This window comes from Emydura macquarii, unplaced genomic scaffold (assembly GCF_026122565.2).
Source record: "Emydura macquarii macquarii isolate MOO-44397 ecotype Brisbane River unplaced genomic scaffold, CSIRO-AGI_Emac_v2 contig_3108, whole genome shotgun sequence".
Classification (NCBI taxonomy): Eukaryota; Metazoa; Chordata; order Testudines; family Chelidae; genus Emydura; species Emydura macquarii.
In genome coordinates, this window is record NW_027133245.1 from 4,288,642 (window position 1) to 4,308,794 (window position 20,153).

The window sequence follows — 20,153 nt, forward strand, 5'->3', positions numbered from 1 at the left end:
AGGGAAAGGCAGTCTCTAAACAGACAGGTTAAGCAGCAGAAAGATGAAGTTGAAGCCACAGCTCAGGTCAGTGGCCAAATTAAGAACATACCAACTCCTGTCTCCCCCATCTGCTGCACTCGAGCACGCTCCCTCCTCTATCCTTTTACTCTTGTGCTGCTCTTGTAAGTTTTCAGCGTTGCCACAGTAGAAACATGAACTTTACAGAGCTGTAGTTTTCTCTGCTGTAATCCAATTTTATCCCAGCATGGAGGCAAGGGTTATTCCATATAAAATGGAAACCAGTGTGTATAAAGTGTCTTTGGCTATAGTTACTTTTAAGCATTGAGTTCTAGTGTACTTTCAAACTTGCTACTGTGACAAATTACAAAAATAGGGAACATCTGTAGTGTCCATTGAACTCTAATGCACAGACTACAGTAATCCAACACAAACCTATTTTTAGGTATGTTTTTCTCCTTGTCAATTAAATAAAGCAAGTTTAAAAGGCAAACTGGAAAAAAGTTCTAATGTATAAGCCAGTAGGTCAGCATTAGCATTTGAACTCGATACCCTCAAATCGCCAACATACTCTACTAACTCTCATACAGGCAAGTAGCCTCCCCCTGGACCAGTCACCCCTGAGGGATTGAACCCATGGCTGCGAGTTGCATGCCTGTTAAACATGAAGACTTCACCATGTTGGAGTTCTATGCCTGTATCTAGACGGAGTGCTCAGTGCGAGAATTTCTAGTTCAAAAAGAGGAACACGGTCCAAGATGAACATATTGCAAAATTCAGGCCGTTTAAGCATCTGTATCCATTAGTCTATTAGGCAATTCTTGCACTGATAAACCAATAAACTGACACCCTTCAAGGGGGAAGCATTTTTGCCCCTGTATAGAACTGAAGTTTTCCTATTCCACACCATTTCTTAAGCCAAACTCCCTTTCTTGGAAGACAGCTCCTCCGATCCCTGATTCTACAGTCTTCCTGCACCGACTCCAGTACTAGGATACATGAAATAGTATCAAGACAAGCCAATAAAAATAAGCATTCTTTTAAGATAATGGAGATAGTCCAAAAACAACAGGCTTTTCTGGCTTTTAGCATGGGGAAGAGAGCTGACTTCCAGTAAAAGAGAAGTATCTCATTGAACCAAATGCTTCTTGAAGCACAGTAAGACAACCTAAAAGCAGGCTGAAAGAAATTGCTAGTGCAAAGTAAGATCAGGGACAACAGCATTTCATAGCAATGTCTCAATGAAATGCATCTCCAACATTCTCTGTTTGGCTAGGGCTGCCTTTCACGTCATTGATATACATGCTGCATCTAAGCTGCTTGTTTTTGCACCTAAGAGCTTGGTACCAGGCAGCAGACCTTAACCCAGGTTCACCTTTGATAAAGGGTGCCCTACCTCTGCAACATGGAAGGAAATAAGGGCAGCATGCCTGAAGATCTGTAGCTGCCACTTTCTTTAGGTAAAGTGGAGGCTGTGCTTAGCTCAGTGGAGTAAATACCTGGCTAGTGGGTACACATTCAAATGCAGCTCAACTCAGGGGGCACTATTGCTCCATCACCATACACGCTTCCCCTCCATGTCAAACGTTGGCTATTTGCATGGTAGGTGACTGACCGCATTAAGGCACATACACAAAGCTGCTAATAGATGAACATAGGGGGTCATGAATTTGCCACTTTCTATGGAGGCAGTACTTTTTTCTTATTCTGAAGAAATTTCCTTAGACTAAGGCTGAGAGAAACTAAAGAGTTTATAGGCAGATCTATTAAACACAGAGCATGCTACCCAACCCCAGGGGCTAGGAAATCATCTGTGCCCCTCCTTTACAACTGATTACATACAGGTTATGGAATTACACATGCATTGTTAGCCTGCTGCATTACTAACCCTTATTCTCCCCGTACACATTTCCTCCCACAAAGCTTAGCAAGCTCCTCATACACATCACTGTGCCAATAACCGATCAAATCTAGCTGCTGAGGTGGATTGAATTTCACCATATCTCCCTAAGCCTGTACCAGTGTTGGGGGGGGGTGGTTAGGTCAAGTTAGCACTAAGGCCAGAGGGCATATACGATAAGATTTAACCTAGAGCAACAGGGACAGCATCCATCAGCAACATTGCTCCATAGTACGTTGTAGCTGGCTTTAGAGCTGGGATAGGGCATGTGCATTAACTGCACAGAGCAGTGCTCAGATCCCTGACCTTATCCCCACACAACATTGCACTGTTAACAGAAGCGTGGCTGAACTTGACCTTTGACGGACTGAATTGTGCACAGAACGGAAGAAAAGCATGTCTCTTCTCTGCTAACTACAGTCAGCAATGACGACTCTAGAAAAAAGCAAACAGAAAGCAGCACACACGGAGTAACACATGCATCTGCTGCTCTGCACTTGATGAAAAAGGCACCTGTACTGGCACACGACACTTGCTTACAACCTCCCTTTACAACCATTCTCTATTATTGTCTCATTTTCTTCATGCTGGAGCTATGAATGAGAAATCTTCCTTCAAATGCACAATCCTCTGTTTAGACCACACTCCTGGTCTTAGGCTCCAATTCTGAAAAGCACCGTCTTTATTCTGTTTTGCTAAGTTCTTACACTGGCACCCCTCCCTGAAGTATCTGATTACTTGGTCATCTTGGCTGAATTTAAGTAAGAACAAAAAATTGTTACTTACCCTACAGTAACCAAGAATCTTAGAAATGTGTTGTCCTCAAGGATTCCATTCTTGGTGCCCAGGTACCCTGTGCACACAAGAGTGGATTCTTTTGGCTAGCAGCGTCGGTTAGTGCCAGGCCTGTGCTGTAGGTGTATTCGCAACCTTCCACCTATAGGCATAAAGGAAGAGTGGAGCAGGCCCAACAATCCCTCAGATTCTTTGCCAATACAGAATCCCAAAGCAGCAGCAGTGGGGAAGTGCAGATTGTGGAATTCATGTGAAAAAAACATCTTAAAGAAGCACTGTTACTATAGTGTAAGTAATAGTTTTCTTCAACTGTCAATACGGATTCCAATCTTGGTGACCAACAAGCAATTGTCCAATTGCTTGGAGGTGGGTATTAGAGTCCTACTTAAATAATGACTGCAGGACAGCCCTACCAAAATGGGCAGCTGAGCTGGAAGCCTCTACTAAGGAATAGTGTCTTGTGAATGTATGCATCAAGCTCCATGTAGCTGCCCTACGAGTTTCAAATACACAGACATTCTTAAACCAAAGTAGCAGAGGCTGCCTTAGTTCTAGAGGAATGACCTCTTATGGTACAGTGGATCTATCCTGGCTCTCTCCCAACATTCCCGTAACTCTATCAGCAAAGGCCACCAATAGTCTGGGCGTGTTCCTGAATGACTATTTTGTCTTGGTAAAAGTACCTTACTGCAGATCGTGTGTGTGAAGTCTCAGTAAGACTTAAGAAACAAAACCCAGAGGTAAATGAATTGGTTTATATGGAATTCAGACAACCTTTGGCAGAAACAGAGTGCTCACAGAATGACTCTGTCTTTATGAACACTGTATAAGGAGAATGTGACCTGAGTACCTGAATCTCCCTTACCCTTCCAGCTGATGTAATGGCCACCAAAAAAGGCCATCTTCATTGATAGGTGGCAAGAGAAACATGTTGTTCAGGGATCAAAAGGGAAGGACCCATCAACCCTGCTAATATTAAGATCCCAAAAGGAAGGAGGGGGCTTCCCAACTGGGGGTAAATGACAGATGAGACCCTTCAGGAATCTTATATTAATATTACTTAAAATACAGTAATGCTCTAGGTAAGAGGGTGCAGATATTGCTGCTAGATAGAGCCATATGGAGCTGATGGAAAATCCAGATTGTTCAAGGGCTAGCAAAACAGTCCAGTATTATGGAAAATGGGCAAAAGCTGCTGCTGAGTTGCCCAAATAAAGCTTAATAGGAAAGGTTTTCTATCAAAGTCGGTCTGGTTGAAGGTTTCCTGCCTCAGAGCAGACTGTTCTGAACCTCAGCTGAACATCATCCAACTAGCATCCAGGCTGTCAGATGGGTCTGGACTGTTTCGGGAGATTGTTTTGGACAGAGCAAATGGGGGAGGGGGTTCCTGACACGTTACTCAAAACCCAATACCAGGACTAGGCTGGAATCCCTCTGGGGCAGAGTATCTAAAACTTGTTCTGATCTGTGGTAAACAGGTCTATTTCTGGCAATGCCCACTTGTGAAAGATGTTATGTAGGACAATCTTCAAAAGACAACTCATTGTTGTCAGAGAACTGCTTGCTCAGTTGATCTGTCAAGGTGTTCTGAAGGACAGCAAGGTGCAGAGCCACCAGTGTGATCTGGTTTGGAATGAATCAATTCCATAGACGCATGACTTCCTGGACAGAAGCTGTAGCAAGATCATCCCCACTTGCCTGTTGACAATCTATCCTTGTGACACTGACTGTGCACACCAGTAAGGCCAAACTAATATGGTTAGGAATATTGAGGTGGAGGAAAGCTAGGATGGTACAGAAATGATGATCCCAATGAAGCCTAGACTTCTATTCCCCTCATAGACTCCTCCATAGACTCCCTTCCTGATTCCCAATGGCCTATCCAGGGAGGGGATGGTGGACAAGTGGGAGATGATTCTCTGCTATGCTCAACAGAGGAAGAGGAAAAAGGAGTATAACCTTGTTAACGGAGAGACAGTTCTGTCAAGTGTACTCTGTCTCCACAAAGGAGAGGTTAGTACTGGGAATACTTCTCTAGCCCTGCATAACAGTGACTCCAAGTCTGGAAGTTTAGTTATCACCTCCCTTAATTTTTTGAGAGACAACTCTGACACTGTGCCAGCAGTCACAATCACTTGATACTGTCTATGGTTTAGGTTCAGTGATGGTGCCAAGGTAGTGGGTACCAAATGTGGAAAGTACTGAGGCTACTATCACAGAGGCACTTGGTACTGAGACTGGTACCAAGGCACTCAGTGCCAGAGTAAATGCTGAAAGGTTACTACAGAGAGCAGCACTCTCCACTGGGAGTCTGTACCAGGTCAATGGAATGGACCTTCTCAGGGTCCTGGAATGAATGAGCCCAGGATGAGTCATGGGCCTGATGACCCTTTTTTCTCACTTTGTCAGGTGCCAGGGATGGCAATCTGTGTCTAGGCTCATCTCTGGAATGGTGGTGCTCCTTTCTGCCTGTCAGAAATCAATGCTGATGTAGTGATAGATGAACAGGGCCTCTGAATAGATGTGGCCCAGGAGCTGGGGTGGAATCACTGCTCAACAACACACTCACAGAGAGTCTAACTTGATAGTAGAGGCCTGGCCGCAGCTCTCCTCTCAGCATCTGAGGAGGCTTGCATCAATTTGCTCTCATAGATACAGCTTCAAAGGAGCTTCCATCACTCTGAGTGCAGTTAGAGAATGATGTTCCATCTGTCCCTCTCTCTGGGACTTAACCTTCTCCAACACAAAGCAGGGAGCAGGAGTGCCCCTCATCAATAAGCACTGCAGTGTCACATGAGGGACAGGCCTTAAGTCCCAGTTAACGTGGCTTCTGCCATAATGCTAGTACTCCTGTAAGGAAGAGCCATTTAAAGGCTCACTGAATTATTATTTTGCCATGGTAGTAAAGGAAGGGAAACAAAACAAAACAAAAACCACAATGTGCAAAGAAAATGGACACGTGCAGGGCTTCCATCTTGTTGCCACAGGCAATAAAGAGAAACAGAGACTGTTGGGCCTGCTCTGGACTTGATGGGAGGTGCACAAGCACCCAGGGCCCAGGTTTGGCTCCAGCAGACCCTGCTGCTAAAAGAATCCTGTCATCCACATGGGGTTCATGTGCACCAAGGGCGGAATCCATGTGAACAATCACTCAAAGAAGAAAACAAAGTTCTTAATCGTTTGCTGATTTTCTTGACTATATGATGGATCTTATCTCTGTAGCCATCATGCTACCCAGCCACCTACTAAGCTGTAACACATAAACCAGTGCCCAAGACACAGCTGACCAGAGAAGCCAAAATGCAAGTGACAAGAAAAGGAACATCAGGCACAACAAATAATTAACAGCCTTGTTTGTTACTCATATTTCCTTTGATAGAAGCCTACTTAGGTAGTGACAGATTTAGTGAAGGCTGGGAGATAGCAGGGGCCTGAGATGAGAATTCTTGAACTTGGCATAAGGAGGCATGTGTCTAAACTTCTGGAACAGTTCATTTTAAAATACATACATGGATTTATCTCCACAAACAGATCACTGTGTCCACCTTTGAAACAAGTTATTCCAATTTTAAACTTGCTTCTTCCTTCTAAGAAGATCTGCAATTTAAAACATGGTGGCTCTGCAAAATGAGAGGTGCCAATTTTCAAAAACCCCACAGACCTCCCCATGTTAAATAGCTCCTCGTTAGAAACTAAAACTGGCCTGTATTAACTTTGCAAAAAGAACCTGGATACATGCTCCATAGCTGGGACTACGTTTGATTACAGTTCTTAAATTCGTGGGCAGATCAAAGCAACTTAAGGGTTTTCTCTGAGTGATAAAACTGAATCCTAGTTTCACACTGATTTGTGTGTTTTGGAGCAAGACATTCATAAGACCCTTCCCACTGTGAAGGAGAGGGAAAGAGTAGAAATGTTTAGCATCACAAGCAACCAAGGAACATTTCAAAAGCTTTCAGAAAAGTCCCTTTTATCCACAGCTGAGAAGATTCTTCAAAACAAAAATTCATCAAATACAAAAAAATACTTTCACATAAAAATCAGTTTTCCTCAAAGCATAACCACATATCGCCGCATCACAGTGTTTTAATCTTAAAGCTTCTGTCCAACACAAGTACATCAGACCTTCAAAGGGCTCGATGCTGCATTCCTTGTACACGGTGAACTCCCAACTGAAGTCAGAAGGCAATTTCGATATTCAAACAAAAGCAGGATTTGGCCTCAAGATTCCTATCTTTGTCTATCTATTAAATGCCAACGGTGTCCTTACTGAAGCCCATCTGACTGAAAGGTCAAAATAAAGAGCGATCTAGCACCACTTATTAGCGTGACAGTCTCTAGATACCTGATGAGAGAAACTACTAATTGGGTAGTAGTAGTTGTACCACATAACTGTAAGTCAGGCTAGCAGCAATGAAATAATTTGGACATAGAAACAGACTCTTGCTAGGCTCTCAATTGGCAGAAATAAGCTGGTCCTGGCACCAGTTGGGGAGCCGCTAACAGCTCTTTCAGACATCAGAAAAATGAATTAGTATGCATAGTAGAATAGGAAATATACAGGGACTGAATGGGGTAGAACATATGTTCCAGTAAAGATTTTACAACAAAACTACCAGTCTGTAGATATGTAAGAAAACATTTCTGAAGCCTTTATTTACAAAAGCTTTAAAAACAAATAATACCCTCTGTTATGCAAATAATTTGTTCTTGTTTTAAAAAGGACCACCCAGTTACATTATTGTAACTTAATGAGAAAAGAATATGTCAAAGTACAAGGTAAACAGATCAATTTGGTGAACATTTGGAGATTTGCTCATATTGATTTCAGTGTAGATAACACACACACTGAGGCGTGCATTCCATCATTTCAGGCTAGTATTTAGCTATTCAATACCAAAAAAGTCTTCCTGCACAATTGCTCTGCTATGCATGGTTAAAGTACATTACAGTCCTTTAAAACAATATATATATAAATATATTGCTAAGATATACTCAAAAAATAAACTAGCATTACACTCCTCAGGTAACTTTATTAGCTATAAGTAATTTATATTTTGTTGTTTTACAACAAATATATCTGTACCATCTGTCTTTGTAGCAACTACAAAAGCACAATTTGTTTTCCTTCTAATGTAATCATTCAGTTCAATATAAAGTTTACTTCAGGTCTTTGGGTTTTATCCTTAACTAAACTGACTTGCAAAAATCATCAAATCAAGTACATAATAAATATGACTTTAAAAAATAAAAAATATTTAGCTAATACATTATGGGAATAAAAGCTGGGAACTGAATCCAGGGAAGTGCGCCGTTATAGAACCTCTGCAGTTCCAATATCCTCAGATTTTCCGCTCAATGGCAAAAATACAAAAGTAAGTCACACAGAATTTTTCCTGAAGGGTGTAAAGCTGGTTTTCAAACATTTTCTTCCATCACTGAGTGGTTTTAAAGCAGCAGGCCAATTAGAAACTGATGTGTGCAGAATGTGCTTGGAAGACTTGAACACCAGTAAGATAACAGCAGTTACTAAGATTTCAGTAGTTCATTTTGCTTGAACAATCAAAGGTTATGCAGTGAATGTGTTATGTTCTGTAGGCTCAAAAACCAAGGAATACAGTGTGAAGTTGCTAAAGTTGGTAGACTATTATTATTCTAGCTCATGACAAAAAAAAAAAAAAAAAAAAACCACAACCCCAAAACTTCAGATAAAACAGAGGATCTGAGTCAGAGTCACTCTCTAAAGTGCAAATTTGATGGTCCACAATCTTGAATAGCTAAAACACCTGCATACTGAAAGGGACAGACATGAAATGGAGAAGTTAGTTACAAATCAGTGCTAGTTAATTTGGGGAAAGGGGGAAAAAAAACAAAACTAAGACCAACTAGGTAAGTTTATCAGAATATTCATTATGATTTAGTTTTCCCCTTCTCTCTGCCACACTGATCCTACACATGCTTCTTTACAGATGGGTTAGGTACAAAGGCCAAATTTAACTCAGAAAATTCAACATATTAGATCTGTGATAGGAACAGTCAGATTTAGTACATAGAAAGGCAGAAAATTAAGTGTGCTGAGAAAGGGGGTTGGGGGAGCCTAATTATTCAAGGGATTCAACCAGAGATAAAACCTATATACAAGTACGTGGAGCTCAAAAAAGATGGCCTCCCATTTCATGTCATGACTGTTTGTTGGCTTCTTCTTCATATGCATTTCCTGTGCCATTTTGTACATAGGAAGAACCAGAACCAAGGCCATACAAGTGGCCACAATATTTGGCATCATCAATGTGATCTTCAAAGAACATCTAAAAAGGAGTTAAAATAGACAAATCAATATTGAAGACTAAAGAGTCCTATTGAGATCAAATACCATCAGGCTTTTACAAAAATCTGAATTGTCATACTCCACATGGAAGTGAAACCAAATCAAAATAACTAAGTAACAAGAGTGACATAACATCATTACTGAAGTATTCTTGGCCATGAGAGAAAAAATATTGTAGCATGGTTTCTATCTTTCAAAAACAAAAATCAAGAAATCATCAATTAGTACTTCAATGCATCTTCCCTCATTTTGATTAGTAGGAATGGTGGCAACTCCAGCAAGTCTCAGGAGTCTATTTTAACGCAAGAATTAAAACCTAGTTTCTTACAAATGCAACAGAATTAAAAATACATCTTTGTAAGTGATTTCTGTGGGCTCTCTCTTCACTCTACCTAGTACCCTTCATAATTAAGGTCTACACACTACTCAGTATGGTTTTCAAGATATGCTGAATGTTTAAATGGGGTGTAAATCTGATTATAACAATTTTTTCTAAAGATTTTATCATCCACTACCTACTTTAAATCCCAGTCTACATTCAGGGCCATTAGTTTCCTATTGCTTGAACTAGAATTTGGATGCAGAATTCATTATGAAGTTTTGGGAAGGCAGGAAGTTGCAAATGTATTTCACCTTTAAAACAAATCCTTTCCCTGTAACAAGAAACTGGCAAAGCTAAAATGAAAGAAGAATAAATAATGCACTGATGCAGCACTTTACAAGCATTAAATATAAATGGGAGTCTCCTAACAGGAGTTCCTACTAACCCTATGGTATTATAGCACTCCAGCACTATGTTTTAGAAAACATGCCCCTTGAAATCTTCAGGCACTTCCAGATGTGCTGAAGATATCAAAAGATGCACCAGTATTTGAAATCCCATGCAACCTGAAATATCATGCAATCAGTGATATCATAAATCCCCAAATGCATCACTTTCTTTCCCAAGCAACTAGTGTCTACCTCAGAGGATTTCAGAGCAGAAAAGGATATTTCAAAGACGGTAATGCTAACCCTCTCCTTCCTACCAGTTAAATGTCTCCCACAGTCCAGTTAGAGAGACATTCAGCACACAAGCCTGAACTGGATTCTTATTTCTCTTTTTTAGTTCACTTTTAGACAAAGGACACCAGTAGCAGCAACTCCTCAGAGGGAATGTGAAGTCTCAATTGAACACTATCAGATCCCTTACTTTAACAGGAGAACCAAAATGTGAAGAGGTAGGGAAAGGATACAGAGTAAGTATTAAGAGAAGAGAACACATACAAGAAATTAAGGGGGAGAGGATGAGTGCAGGCAAGAGAGTCAAGACATTATTTGAAGTCATTCACCCTCTCTTTTTTGATGCATGCAGGATAGTGAATTCTAGGAACTGTCTAAGGGCACTTTTTTTTTTTTTTTAGTGTAAAGTCTTTTAAAAAGCCCATCATTAGCTTTTCTAAAAAACTCCCCGGTGCTGTAGCATCAAGAAAATGAAGTTACTCGCCTTGTACAGTAACAGCGATTCTTCAAGGTGTCTCCCCCTATAGGTGCTCCACTGTAGGTGTGTGCGCATCCCTGCATTGCTGATCAGACACTTTTGGTAGCAGTCGGACTCACCAGCGCATGCGTGGCTCCCTGCCTGCCACGAGGCTAGTCAGCATGCACAGGCAATCCCTCCTCTGTTCCTTCACCTCCAACTCCAAAGTAGAGGAGAGGAGGGTGGGTCATGGAGCACCCATTAGGGACACATCTCAAAGAACCTTTGATACTGCACAAGATGAGTAACTTGGTCTTCAAGTAGCATCCCTATGGTTGCTCCACTCTAAGTGATTCCCGAGCAGTACCCACCCCAGGAGGTTGGGACTTCAGAGAGTCAAGTCTGATATGAATGATAGTACTGCAACACCAAATTTGGCATCTGATGCTGAACCCCCCAGGATGGCATAGTTCTCTGCACAAGTGTGTGCAGATGTCAGGTAGCTGCTCTGCAGATTTCTGATATAGGGATACTCTTGGAGAAGGTGATGGACAGCATCTCATCAGCACTCAGAGTATTCTCCAAGTTCCTCTTGGTAGTGGCGGCTCATTTATGCTCTCAAGGCATCATAATTTATCCTTACCTGGATGACTATCTTCTCAGGGCACGGTCCTTCACAGAGGCCCAGTGAGTCACTGAGACCACACTGGACCTGTTTCTCAATCTGGGCCTACAGATCAACAAACAAAAGTTGACTAACACCGGAACAGAGGCTAGAATTCATAGGAGCGAACCTTGACTCCATTTGGCTCCATTCAGGCAAAGGCGCTCCTCCCACAGCACAGATTTCTCAGTCTTTCCTCATTGATAGAGGCATTACAATCCAGACAGGCACCTTGACCAACCAGTCAGAACGGTCTCTTTGAGGTGAGGACTGAGAGGAAGTTTGCAGAGATTCCAATGTCATCTGGGAAACATGGGTTTCTTCCACTGCGGTTCATATGATCTCTGGGCATATTGAGATGGATGTTAGGATGAGTGTTCTCAGTGAGGCTTGAACGGCGGCTGAGGGCTATACTTCCTTTTATACCCAGGTGTATAGATCCCGAGGGATCGAAGCATGACCCTGGAATCTTTTAGTGTGGGGACAGAGATAGTCTTTTCAGCAAACAAATTCATCCCCTTAAAGGGGAGGTCCTCCACCATCATTTGGACCTCTTTGAGGAAGTGGAGAGATGTAGTCACGAGGTCCATCTCATCACAATGGCCATCAAAATAGAACATGCCACCATGTCAGTTGCATCAAGTGCCAACTGAAGGGACCTTTTTGCCACCAGCTGGCCCTCAATAACCAAAGCTTTAAATTGATCCTTGTGAGAAATGGGGAGGTGTTCAATGAAAGTAATAAGTTTCACACAGCTCTGATAGTCATATTTAGACCATAGGGCTTTGGAGTTTGCCACTATGAATTGGAGGATGGCGGAGGAATAGGCCTTCCTTCCAAACAGGTCTAGGCGCTTCTAGTCCCAGTCATAAGGAGTGGGCTTAAAGTGATGTTGGTAGCCTTAGAGTTAACTGGCAACAATGATGAGAAGTGGGCTGGAGGAGTGACTTCCTTCTCAACTTCAGCCTCCAGATGTACCCTGGCCTGCTCAGGGAGCTCAGAAGAACTCAAGGCAGCGACATCAGCTGTTGATAGGCCACGCTCGAGATGATAGAGGCTTGTTGCTTTTGGACCTATCAGGGGTCCCAATATAGCCACTGCGGTAGGAAGGGGCCCAGTGGTTGGTACCATGGTTGCCCAAACCAGGGAGGTTGTGGATCAGAGGGGTGATATAGCCAGTGACCATAATGAAAATGGGCTCTGTCTGGCAGGTGAGAAGAGTGTTGGGAAGCTAGGTCCTCTTGTTCATTTTTTGATTCCAATGACGAAAAAGGGCGGTGCGTGGCAGGAGGTTGTCATTGCGCCAACAGGTCTTTCGATACCAGGGCCCCGGCACTAAGCAGAGGAAAGTCCGGTGCGTCAGACACTGAAAAAATCCATTTCACACCAGAAATCTGTCAGTGCTGAGAGGCTCATACCAACGGAGTCAGAGACACGGACCTAATAGCAGGGTCTGTCGGTGCCTGTTGGTGGTGCCGATGTTGATGTCCATACTGATGGAGACTTCCTCAGGGCAGATCTTCTATGTTCCTCATGCCCACGGGGTACCAGTGCTTCTTTGCCTGCATCTATCAGGTCTTTAGAGATTCCAATTTGTCCTGATGGTTCGGTACTATACATGCCCTGGGTACCAGACCTAGACGGCTTCGGTGCAGTCAGTTCCGATGATACTGACCAAGCTGGGGATTGTCTCTGGTTCGATTGGGGCTCACTATGGAAACTCATGGACCTTTTCTTAGAGGTCCTGCATGAGTGGCTCACTCTGAGCTCACCTCCCTTTGAGGTGGAGGGTTGTGGTGAGGGTTCCTGCCAGGACTCCAGAGGTTGGAGGGCTATCTCCGTGAGTAAGGGTTTGATCATCAGTTCTCTGTCCTTCCTGGATCTGGGCTTCAGTTGTTGATACAAATCACACTTCTATGGAATATGTTTTTCCTGATAGGCAGCAAATGCACTGCAAATTACCATCAGTCACTGGGACAGATTCCTTGCACCTGAGGCACTTTTTGAAGCCTGGGGAGCCAGGCATACCATTGTCTAGGGGGTTCCCCTCCCCCCACACAGAGGATCAATGGAAGACAATGTCCTTTTCTTTTCTTTTTAAGGCAATGGCCAAAATAAAATGTAAACAAAGTAAAGAAAGAAAAAGGTGCTTCTAAGGAAGCTAAAATTAGCAAATCTAAGTGAGTTAACAATCAGCGAATGGACAGCTCTAGCTCAGTCTCTAGCCAGGACGGTTGAGAAGGAACTGAGCAGGGATTGCCCACGCACAGTGGCTAACCTCATGGTTTACAGGGAGCAGCACATGCACAGGCAGGACGGACTGCTACCAAAAGTCTCCAATCATCAATCCAGGGACGCAGACACACCCACAGTGGAGCACCCATAGGGACACTACTCAAAGATGCAGCTAAGTATCCCTTATATGGGGAGAGAAAAGAGGGAAGATCAATGACCTCTTCTGTAGCATTCAAAAGCCAAACCAGAAAGTTGTGCTCCCCCTGCTGGCTCTACATCAATGGTCAATATACAATATTTTCCAGAGCTAAAATAATATTGACGAAAGATTACATGTGTTTTAGGACAAAAAACGTAAGTTGGTAAAGAAAAAAGCCTTGCTGATATGATTCATTCAAAATGCAAAAACAAAACTCACCATTTCCCAAATAAAATAGTGCAAGAATCAACAGAGGAGAATTTTTTTCACAGCCTCTATGAAGGCCTGAACAATACAATTAAAAATCTTTGCTTGCTTTATAAAAAACAGTGAGATCATGCCTCATTTTAATTAGAAATTAAGATTATCGCTTCCAGTTAAACTACAGTAGTAAATGAAAATGTAACAAGTTTGGTACATATGTTTTCTACATATGGTAGAAACTGAAGAATGCAGGTTGCCTGCATTTCATTATTAGGGGAGTTTTCATGGGTTTGGTCCTTTTCTCTCTGTCACATTTAAGTGCACTATCACCATTGTGAAGAAAGAAAGATATGGATGTTATTCACTTTTCTCCTCCTCCCCCTCCCCCTTTCTTATTTTAGATCCCATTTAGAGTTTGAGAACAAAAGTAGTAGTAGTACTGTGGGAAAACCTGCACAGTACCAGTGTGCATCGTTTGGATCTTATCAGAAAGATTAGTCCAGCTCTGCAGTTCTAGTCTGTGCCCTGCCAATTGCACTAATGCGAGCCTAACCACATTGGAGACTATGTGATGTGCAGTAAGGATTTGAATGAAATTGCTGCATTTGTTTTCACTTACTATATAGGCAGGATTTGCCAGAGGCATGCAGCTGCCTTCATATGGCAACACAGACTGCAAAAGCTACACATCCCAGCATGCAGTGCTCCAACTTCATCCAAGTTGCCACTGTCTGAACATTTTTTGCATATTAAATGAGAACCATACATTACTGGCATGATGCCAGAATACAGAATCAGTGGTACAATAGAAGTGTCTTGTGCCAATGTTTTAACACCAGCCCTTGTGTGAAAAAAATCAATGCATTACATTAGCAGAAACCAATTTCTCCCTCCATACGCAGAGCAGTCTTAGGGATGTGCAAGACTTACAGGGTTCATCTTCAGTAAATTGTTACATCAAGTTAATGGATTGCCAGTAAGTTGAAGTATGCCACACATCTGCAAAGGCTAATGTGGACACTCCTCACACCTTTCCACGAGGCTAGAAATATTTATGCCTTATCTTAGGGATCAACTTCAGGTAAAGAATGAACATTTGGAGCAAGGAACATGTACAGGGAGAATCTACACCAGCTTTTAACTCTAAACACAAACTCATTTGTAATTGGCAATCCATTAATTCAGATAACAGTGTCTACTGTAGAAAGAGCCACAATTACATATGGCATACAGAGGAGAGTGCCAAGGAGGCGGATTCAATATGGAATGTAGAAAAGCATCACAGAAAGCAGAATCAGTTCTGGGAGCAGCACAAGGGTGTAATGTTGGGAAAACACATGCACCAAAGATCAGGTGGCTGCCCTACAGATGTATGAGTTAGGTATGTTTTTCAGTAGAGCCACAGAGGTAGATTGAGCCCTGGTGGATTAAGCAATCATGCTCAGAGGGGAACGAAGCCCCAAGGCTTCATGACAAGTTAAGATGCATCCCACAACCTTTTTGGACAGGTTTTGGGTGGATATCTGATGTCCTTTAATTCATTCTGCAATTAAGATGAAAAGCCTATGGGAAACTCTATAGGCTTAGTCCTGTCAAAGTAAAAGGCAAGAGCTCTTTTTACATCCAATGTACAGAGGCTAGTTTCTTTTCCTGAAGAGCGAGGCTTGGGATAAGACATTGGGAAGTTAATTTCCTGATGAATCTGGCATTAGGGAAAAATATTTAGGTAGGAAGCGAGGGTGTGGATGTAGTGCCACCTTATCGCAATAGAACACCATGTATGGTGGGGTCAATCATCAATGTTCCAAACTCCCCCACCCTCTCAGGTGAGGTGCTGGCTATGAGGAACAAGATCCTGGGGGACAAATGAAGGAGGGAACAGATCGACATAGGTTTAAATGGGGTTCCCCTCAGAGCATTAAGGACTGAATTGAGATCCCATGGTAGAATAGCTCCTTAACAAGAGAGAAGAGGTAGAACAGTTCTTTGATAAACCTTATAGTGGATGGATGAGTGAAGAATGAAAACCCCCCGATGGGGGGTGAAAAGCTGTAATGGCAGCTAGGTAAACCTTCATGGAGCTCAGTGATAAGCCTGGGGTATTTACATTCAGCAAGTAATCGTGTCAGATAGGACTTAAGAGGATGTACAGATCTGTGGCTGCACCACTTCTGCAGGTAAATTTTCCTTGTTTGGGAATTTCTACCATTAAGTAGCACTCTTTGTATCTCTGGGGAGCAGTCTTGTTCTAGACCAAAGAGTCATTTAGTAGTCACTCTGAGGTCAAGTGCTGAAAGGTTGGATTAGGTGATGGATCTCGATTCATGGATGAGGAGATTCACAGTCAGAGGAAAGCAGAGAGGTAGTTGCAGAGACATGTGAACCAGCTCTGGTAACCCCACCTGTCAGCCATGACAGTGCTAGGAGGATGGCTCCTCATTTCTCTTGTTTAAACCTGTTTAGGACCTTGAGCAATAACATCAGAGGGAGATAAGTGTAAGGCAATACGTGAAGTCAAGGGTATCTCCCCTCGAGTTATGGACTTTCCTTCCCTTGAATGCAAAACTGTCTGCATTTCACATTGGATGGTATTGCAAAGATGGATATCTCCAGATGACCCCAGGTAAGATATCTTTTCAAATGCCTCATTGATCATGAGTGGGAGCTGAACAATGTGGATATGCCTGCTGAGGGAATCTGCCACTGTGTTACATAACTGCTAAGATGTCTATGCAGTGTGATACGTACCATTTCCATAGTAGAAGGACTAAGGTCTTGCTCCTCCTTGTCAATTGATACAACACATTGCTGCTCAGTTGTCCAGCATTATTCTGATCGGGTTGCCCAGGATATGGGGTAGGAATTGCTGGCAAGCAGAACAAAATGCTCTGAGCTCTAATGTGTTGATATGGAGGACTGCCTCCTGAGGGGTCAGTTTGTTCTGCACTGTGAAGTTCTGGAAGTGTGTGCCCCAGCCTATCAGGAAAGCGTCTGTAGTAATAATCCTCGTGGAAGGAGCTGCAAGAACAGAACTCCCATGCATACCTTTTGTGGATGCTTCCATCAATTTAGCGAATCAAGAACCCTGTGAGGTATAGACATCCTCTTGAATAGACCGAGCTAGTTGGAGATGGTTCTCAGTCAGACTTGAAGACACCAAAAGTGTAGTCTTAGAAGGGTGTCACAAACAAACAGGCTGCCATATGACCCAGGAGTTACAGGCAGGTCCTTGAAGTGATTTGAGGGCTCTGCTGTATTGTTGTAATAAGACTGGACAACATGGCAAATTTGTACTTAGGCAAGTACGCTCTGGCAGTGGAGAAATCCATAATGGCCCTTGAAGTCTAAACACTGAGTGGGTGTGATGGTAGATTATTCCACATAGAGGTGAAGGCCCAGTAAATGAAACACAGTTAGGGCCTTGCTGGTTGCTGTCTGTACCTCAAGAAATGAGCGACCTTTCAGGAGCCAATCGTCCAAGTAGGGAAACACAATTATTCCCATCTGACAAAGATGGGTTACAACAGCAGAGAAGATTTTGGTAAAGATGCTTGGGACATTGGAGAGGCCGAAGGGCAGAATGTGACACTAATAGTGGTCCCTGCCCACCACAAAATGTAAGAAACATCTGTGAGGGGTACAGTGATATGAAATAAAACAACCTGAAGGTCAAGGGAGCCAAACCAACTTCCCAGATCCAGAGAGGGAATCATCTAGGGTTACCATTCTGAATCACTGATAGCAGACGAACGTGTTCAAAAGTCCTGTGGTCCAGAACTGGTTTCCACCAGTTTTAATTTGAGACCAAGTAATACCAGAAGTAGAATCCTTTTCCAAGTAAGTCCAATGGAACAGATTTGATTGCCCCCAGTGTTAAGAGGGATTGTACCCCCTGCCTCAATAGACCAGCCCCTGAAAAGGTGACTGGTATACAGGACGGTGGGAAGGAACTGAACTAGATGGAATAACCTATATAAATCACCTCCATGATCCATCTATCTGAGATGATGAGCTCCCTGGAAGGAAGGAAATTGGAAAGACGATCTCCATAAGAGTAGAGGGGGAAATAGATGCGGTGTAGGATCTGAAGAGGTAGACAGTTCATGGCCCTCAACCAATGGTTCAAAACAGTCATTTTGAGGAGTCTGTCAACTGGGAGGTCACTGTAGAAGATGGTCCTTTCTTAGTGAACCTGGGCTTTTTCCTAGGGAGTTCAGCCAGTCTCATGGACTAGTAATGGACTGGGCAAAACAATTGAGCCATCTGCAATTACTGTATTTTCTCTATGCTGCAGGGTATAGATGCACAGAGATCATAGTGCCACCCAGGAGTCCTTAACAGAATGAAGAGGCATGTCTGTGGCATCACTGAAATTGGGCCCCTCAAAGGGAAGGTCCTTGACCGTATATTGTACCTCCCAAAAAAAGCTGAAGGGCTGCCGCCAAGAAGCTTGGCACATGACTAGTGCTGCAGGCATGGAACATGCAGCTGTATTGGCGGCATTGAGAGAAGCCTGGAGAGACACCTTGGCAACTGTCTGGACTTCTGTTATGAGAGCTTGAAGTTGTTCCCTCTCTGGCACGTGTTTAATAAAAGATTAAAAAAACTTTGAACAGTTTGTAAAATCATATATTTTGCTATCAGGGCTTGGTAACTGGCTACTCTGAACTGCAAAAAGAGGCCAAGAAGTAGCTCTTGCAGCCCAGAAGGTCCAACCAGTTCAGCTCATTGTCAGACAGTGTTAAGAGGGACCGATGTTGCCTGTTTCATTCACTGACGGCCTTGACAGAGAGTTGGATGTAAGATTGGGGGGGGGCGGAGGGGGGCCCTATGGGTGAATATAGTACTTTTTTGTCAGCCTGTTTACATGATGGCAATATAGTAGCTGGAGTTTGCTACAACATGCAGGGTGGATCAGCAGAGCATCACTGAGGGGCAAGGCGATTTTTCCCCAAGGAGATGTATGAAAGATGTCCAACAGAGAACACTAGGGTTCCTGTATCTTAATTTGAAAGGTCTCGGATATTCGTTTCACAAAGTCTTGAAAAACCTTGAATTCATCAGCGGGAGGTGCTTGGGGGAGGGATGACCACCTCATCTAGTGAGGAGAAAGATTTGTGGGAAGGTGGTGTTTCTTCTTCCTTACCCGGCTCTTGTTCCTTTGTAAGATCCTCCAAGGGAGGAGGTTGTTGCTCCTGGTATGCCCTTTTATAAGATGGGACCCTGAAGGACTGATCACTATAAGGGGTGCACAGTTTCCAATAAGCCCACTGTAATGGGGCATAAGTGAAGGGGGTAGAGCCCCAAGGTTGTCCTTGCCAGGGCTGGCAGGTGCATTGTCTGCTGGAAGTTTCCTCCTCAGGCTGTACCTCAAAAAAGGATGACAGCTAGAATGCAAAGGTGTAGGAAAATTGTATAGACACCTCAGAATCAAATAAGGTGTCATCCCTTGGAAGAGCAGCAAGTGGTGCTGATACCGGTGGTTGAGTCGGTACCAGGGCCGGAGAGGGTCCTGTAACCACATTTCTACCAGAGGTTGATGCTTGGTTGGCTGTTGAGACTGTACTGGAAGATGCATCTGTATTGGCTAGCAGAGTCTCTTGGTATCCTCAATGAGTTTGTAAGGGGCTGGTGACCGTGTCAGTACTGAAGCTGGTAGGATCAGAGGGTAAATAGGCTCCGGGAGGTGAGCTGGTACTGGATGAGAGAGTGTCTTTGTATCTCACTGGCTCTTCCAGGATCTGAAACTCCTCATGAAACAGAAGCCTGGACAATACCGAGGACTCTGGATAGGGCCCTAAGGAGTCAGTATGTCTGGAGCAACTGGAGACAATATCAAAGTGCAATCAGTGCAACCTTATCAACTGGCTACAGAAGAGGATACCAATGACAATTTCAGCTTGGCTCTGAAGTCCTTGTGTTTCAAAGACACTGAGCCCAGTGCCAATGCCAGTATCACTATAGGTTATTTACCTGAAAGCTTCTCAGTACGTGGCATGGTCTTCTTAGCCAGGCCTGTGGTCTCAGTACTGGAGGGGATGAGCTTCAGCGGTACCCATAACAGGACATAAGGTCTCCTAAGCCCAAGTGAGTGACTTTCCCCTTAATTATCCCCTTCTGGAGAATGGTGTCTTTTCTTCTTTGAGGGTCTAAATAGTTCTCAGGGGGCCCCAGGATTGTTGCTTACTGCTGCAGCACAGATGGTCCCTTGGGCCTCTGAGCAACCAGATCCAACGTACAGGGGTGTGTCTCGTATTCTGTACGTCTCAGTGAGTGTTCCATCAACAGGAGTTTTAGTTTGTACTCCATCAATTTCTTAGAGCTGCTTTTAATCCAGAGCACATTTTTCGTTTGGAGGGGTCATACATC

At 43.4% G+C, this 20,153-nt stretch overlaps 1 protein-coding gene across 5 annotated transcripts in view; it reads right to left on the reverse strand.

Moving 5' to 3' along the window:
- Positions 1–6,661: 6,661 nt before the first annotated feature.
- Positions 6,662–20,153, reverse strand: part of CNOT7 (CCR4-NOT transcription complex subunit 7) — a 35,783-nt gene continuing 22,291 nt past the window's right edge. For all 5 annotated transcript variants that reach the window (XM_067530625.1, XM_067530623.1, XM_067530626.1 and 2 more), the window contains one exon: positions 6,662–9,003. In XM_067530625.1, the coding sequence (XP_067386726.1) occupies positions 8,875–9,003 (129 nt within the window). In that variant the 3' untranslated portion in view covers positions 6,662–8,874. The remainder of the gene's footprint in view (positions 9,004–20,153) is intronic.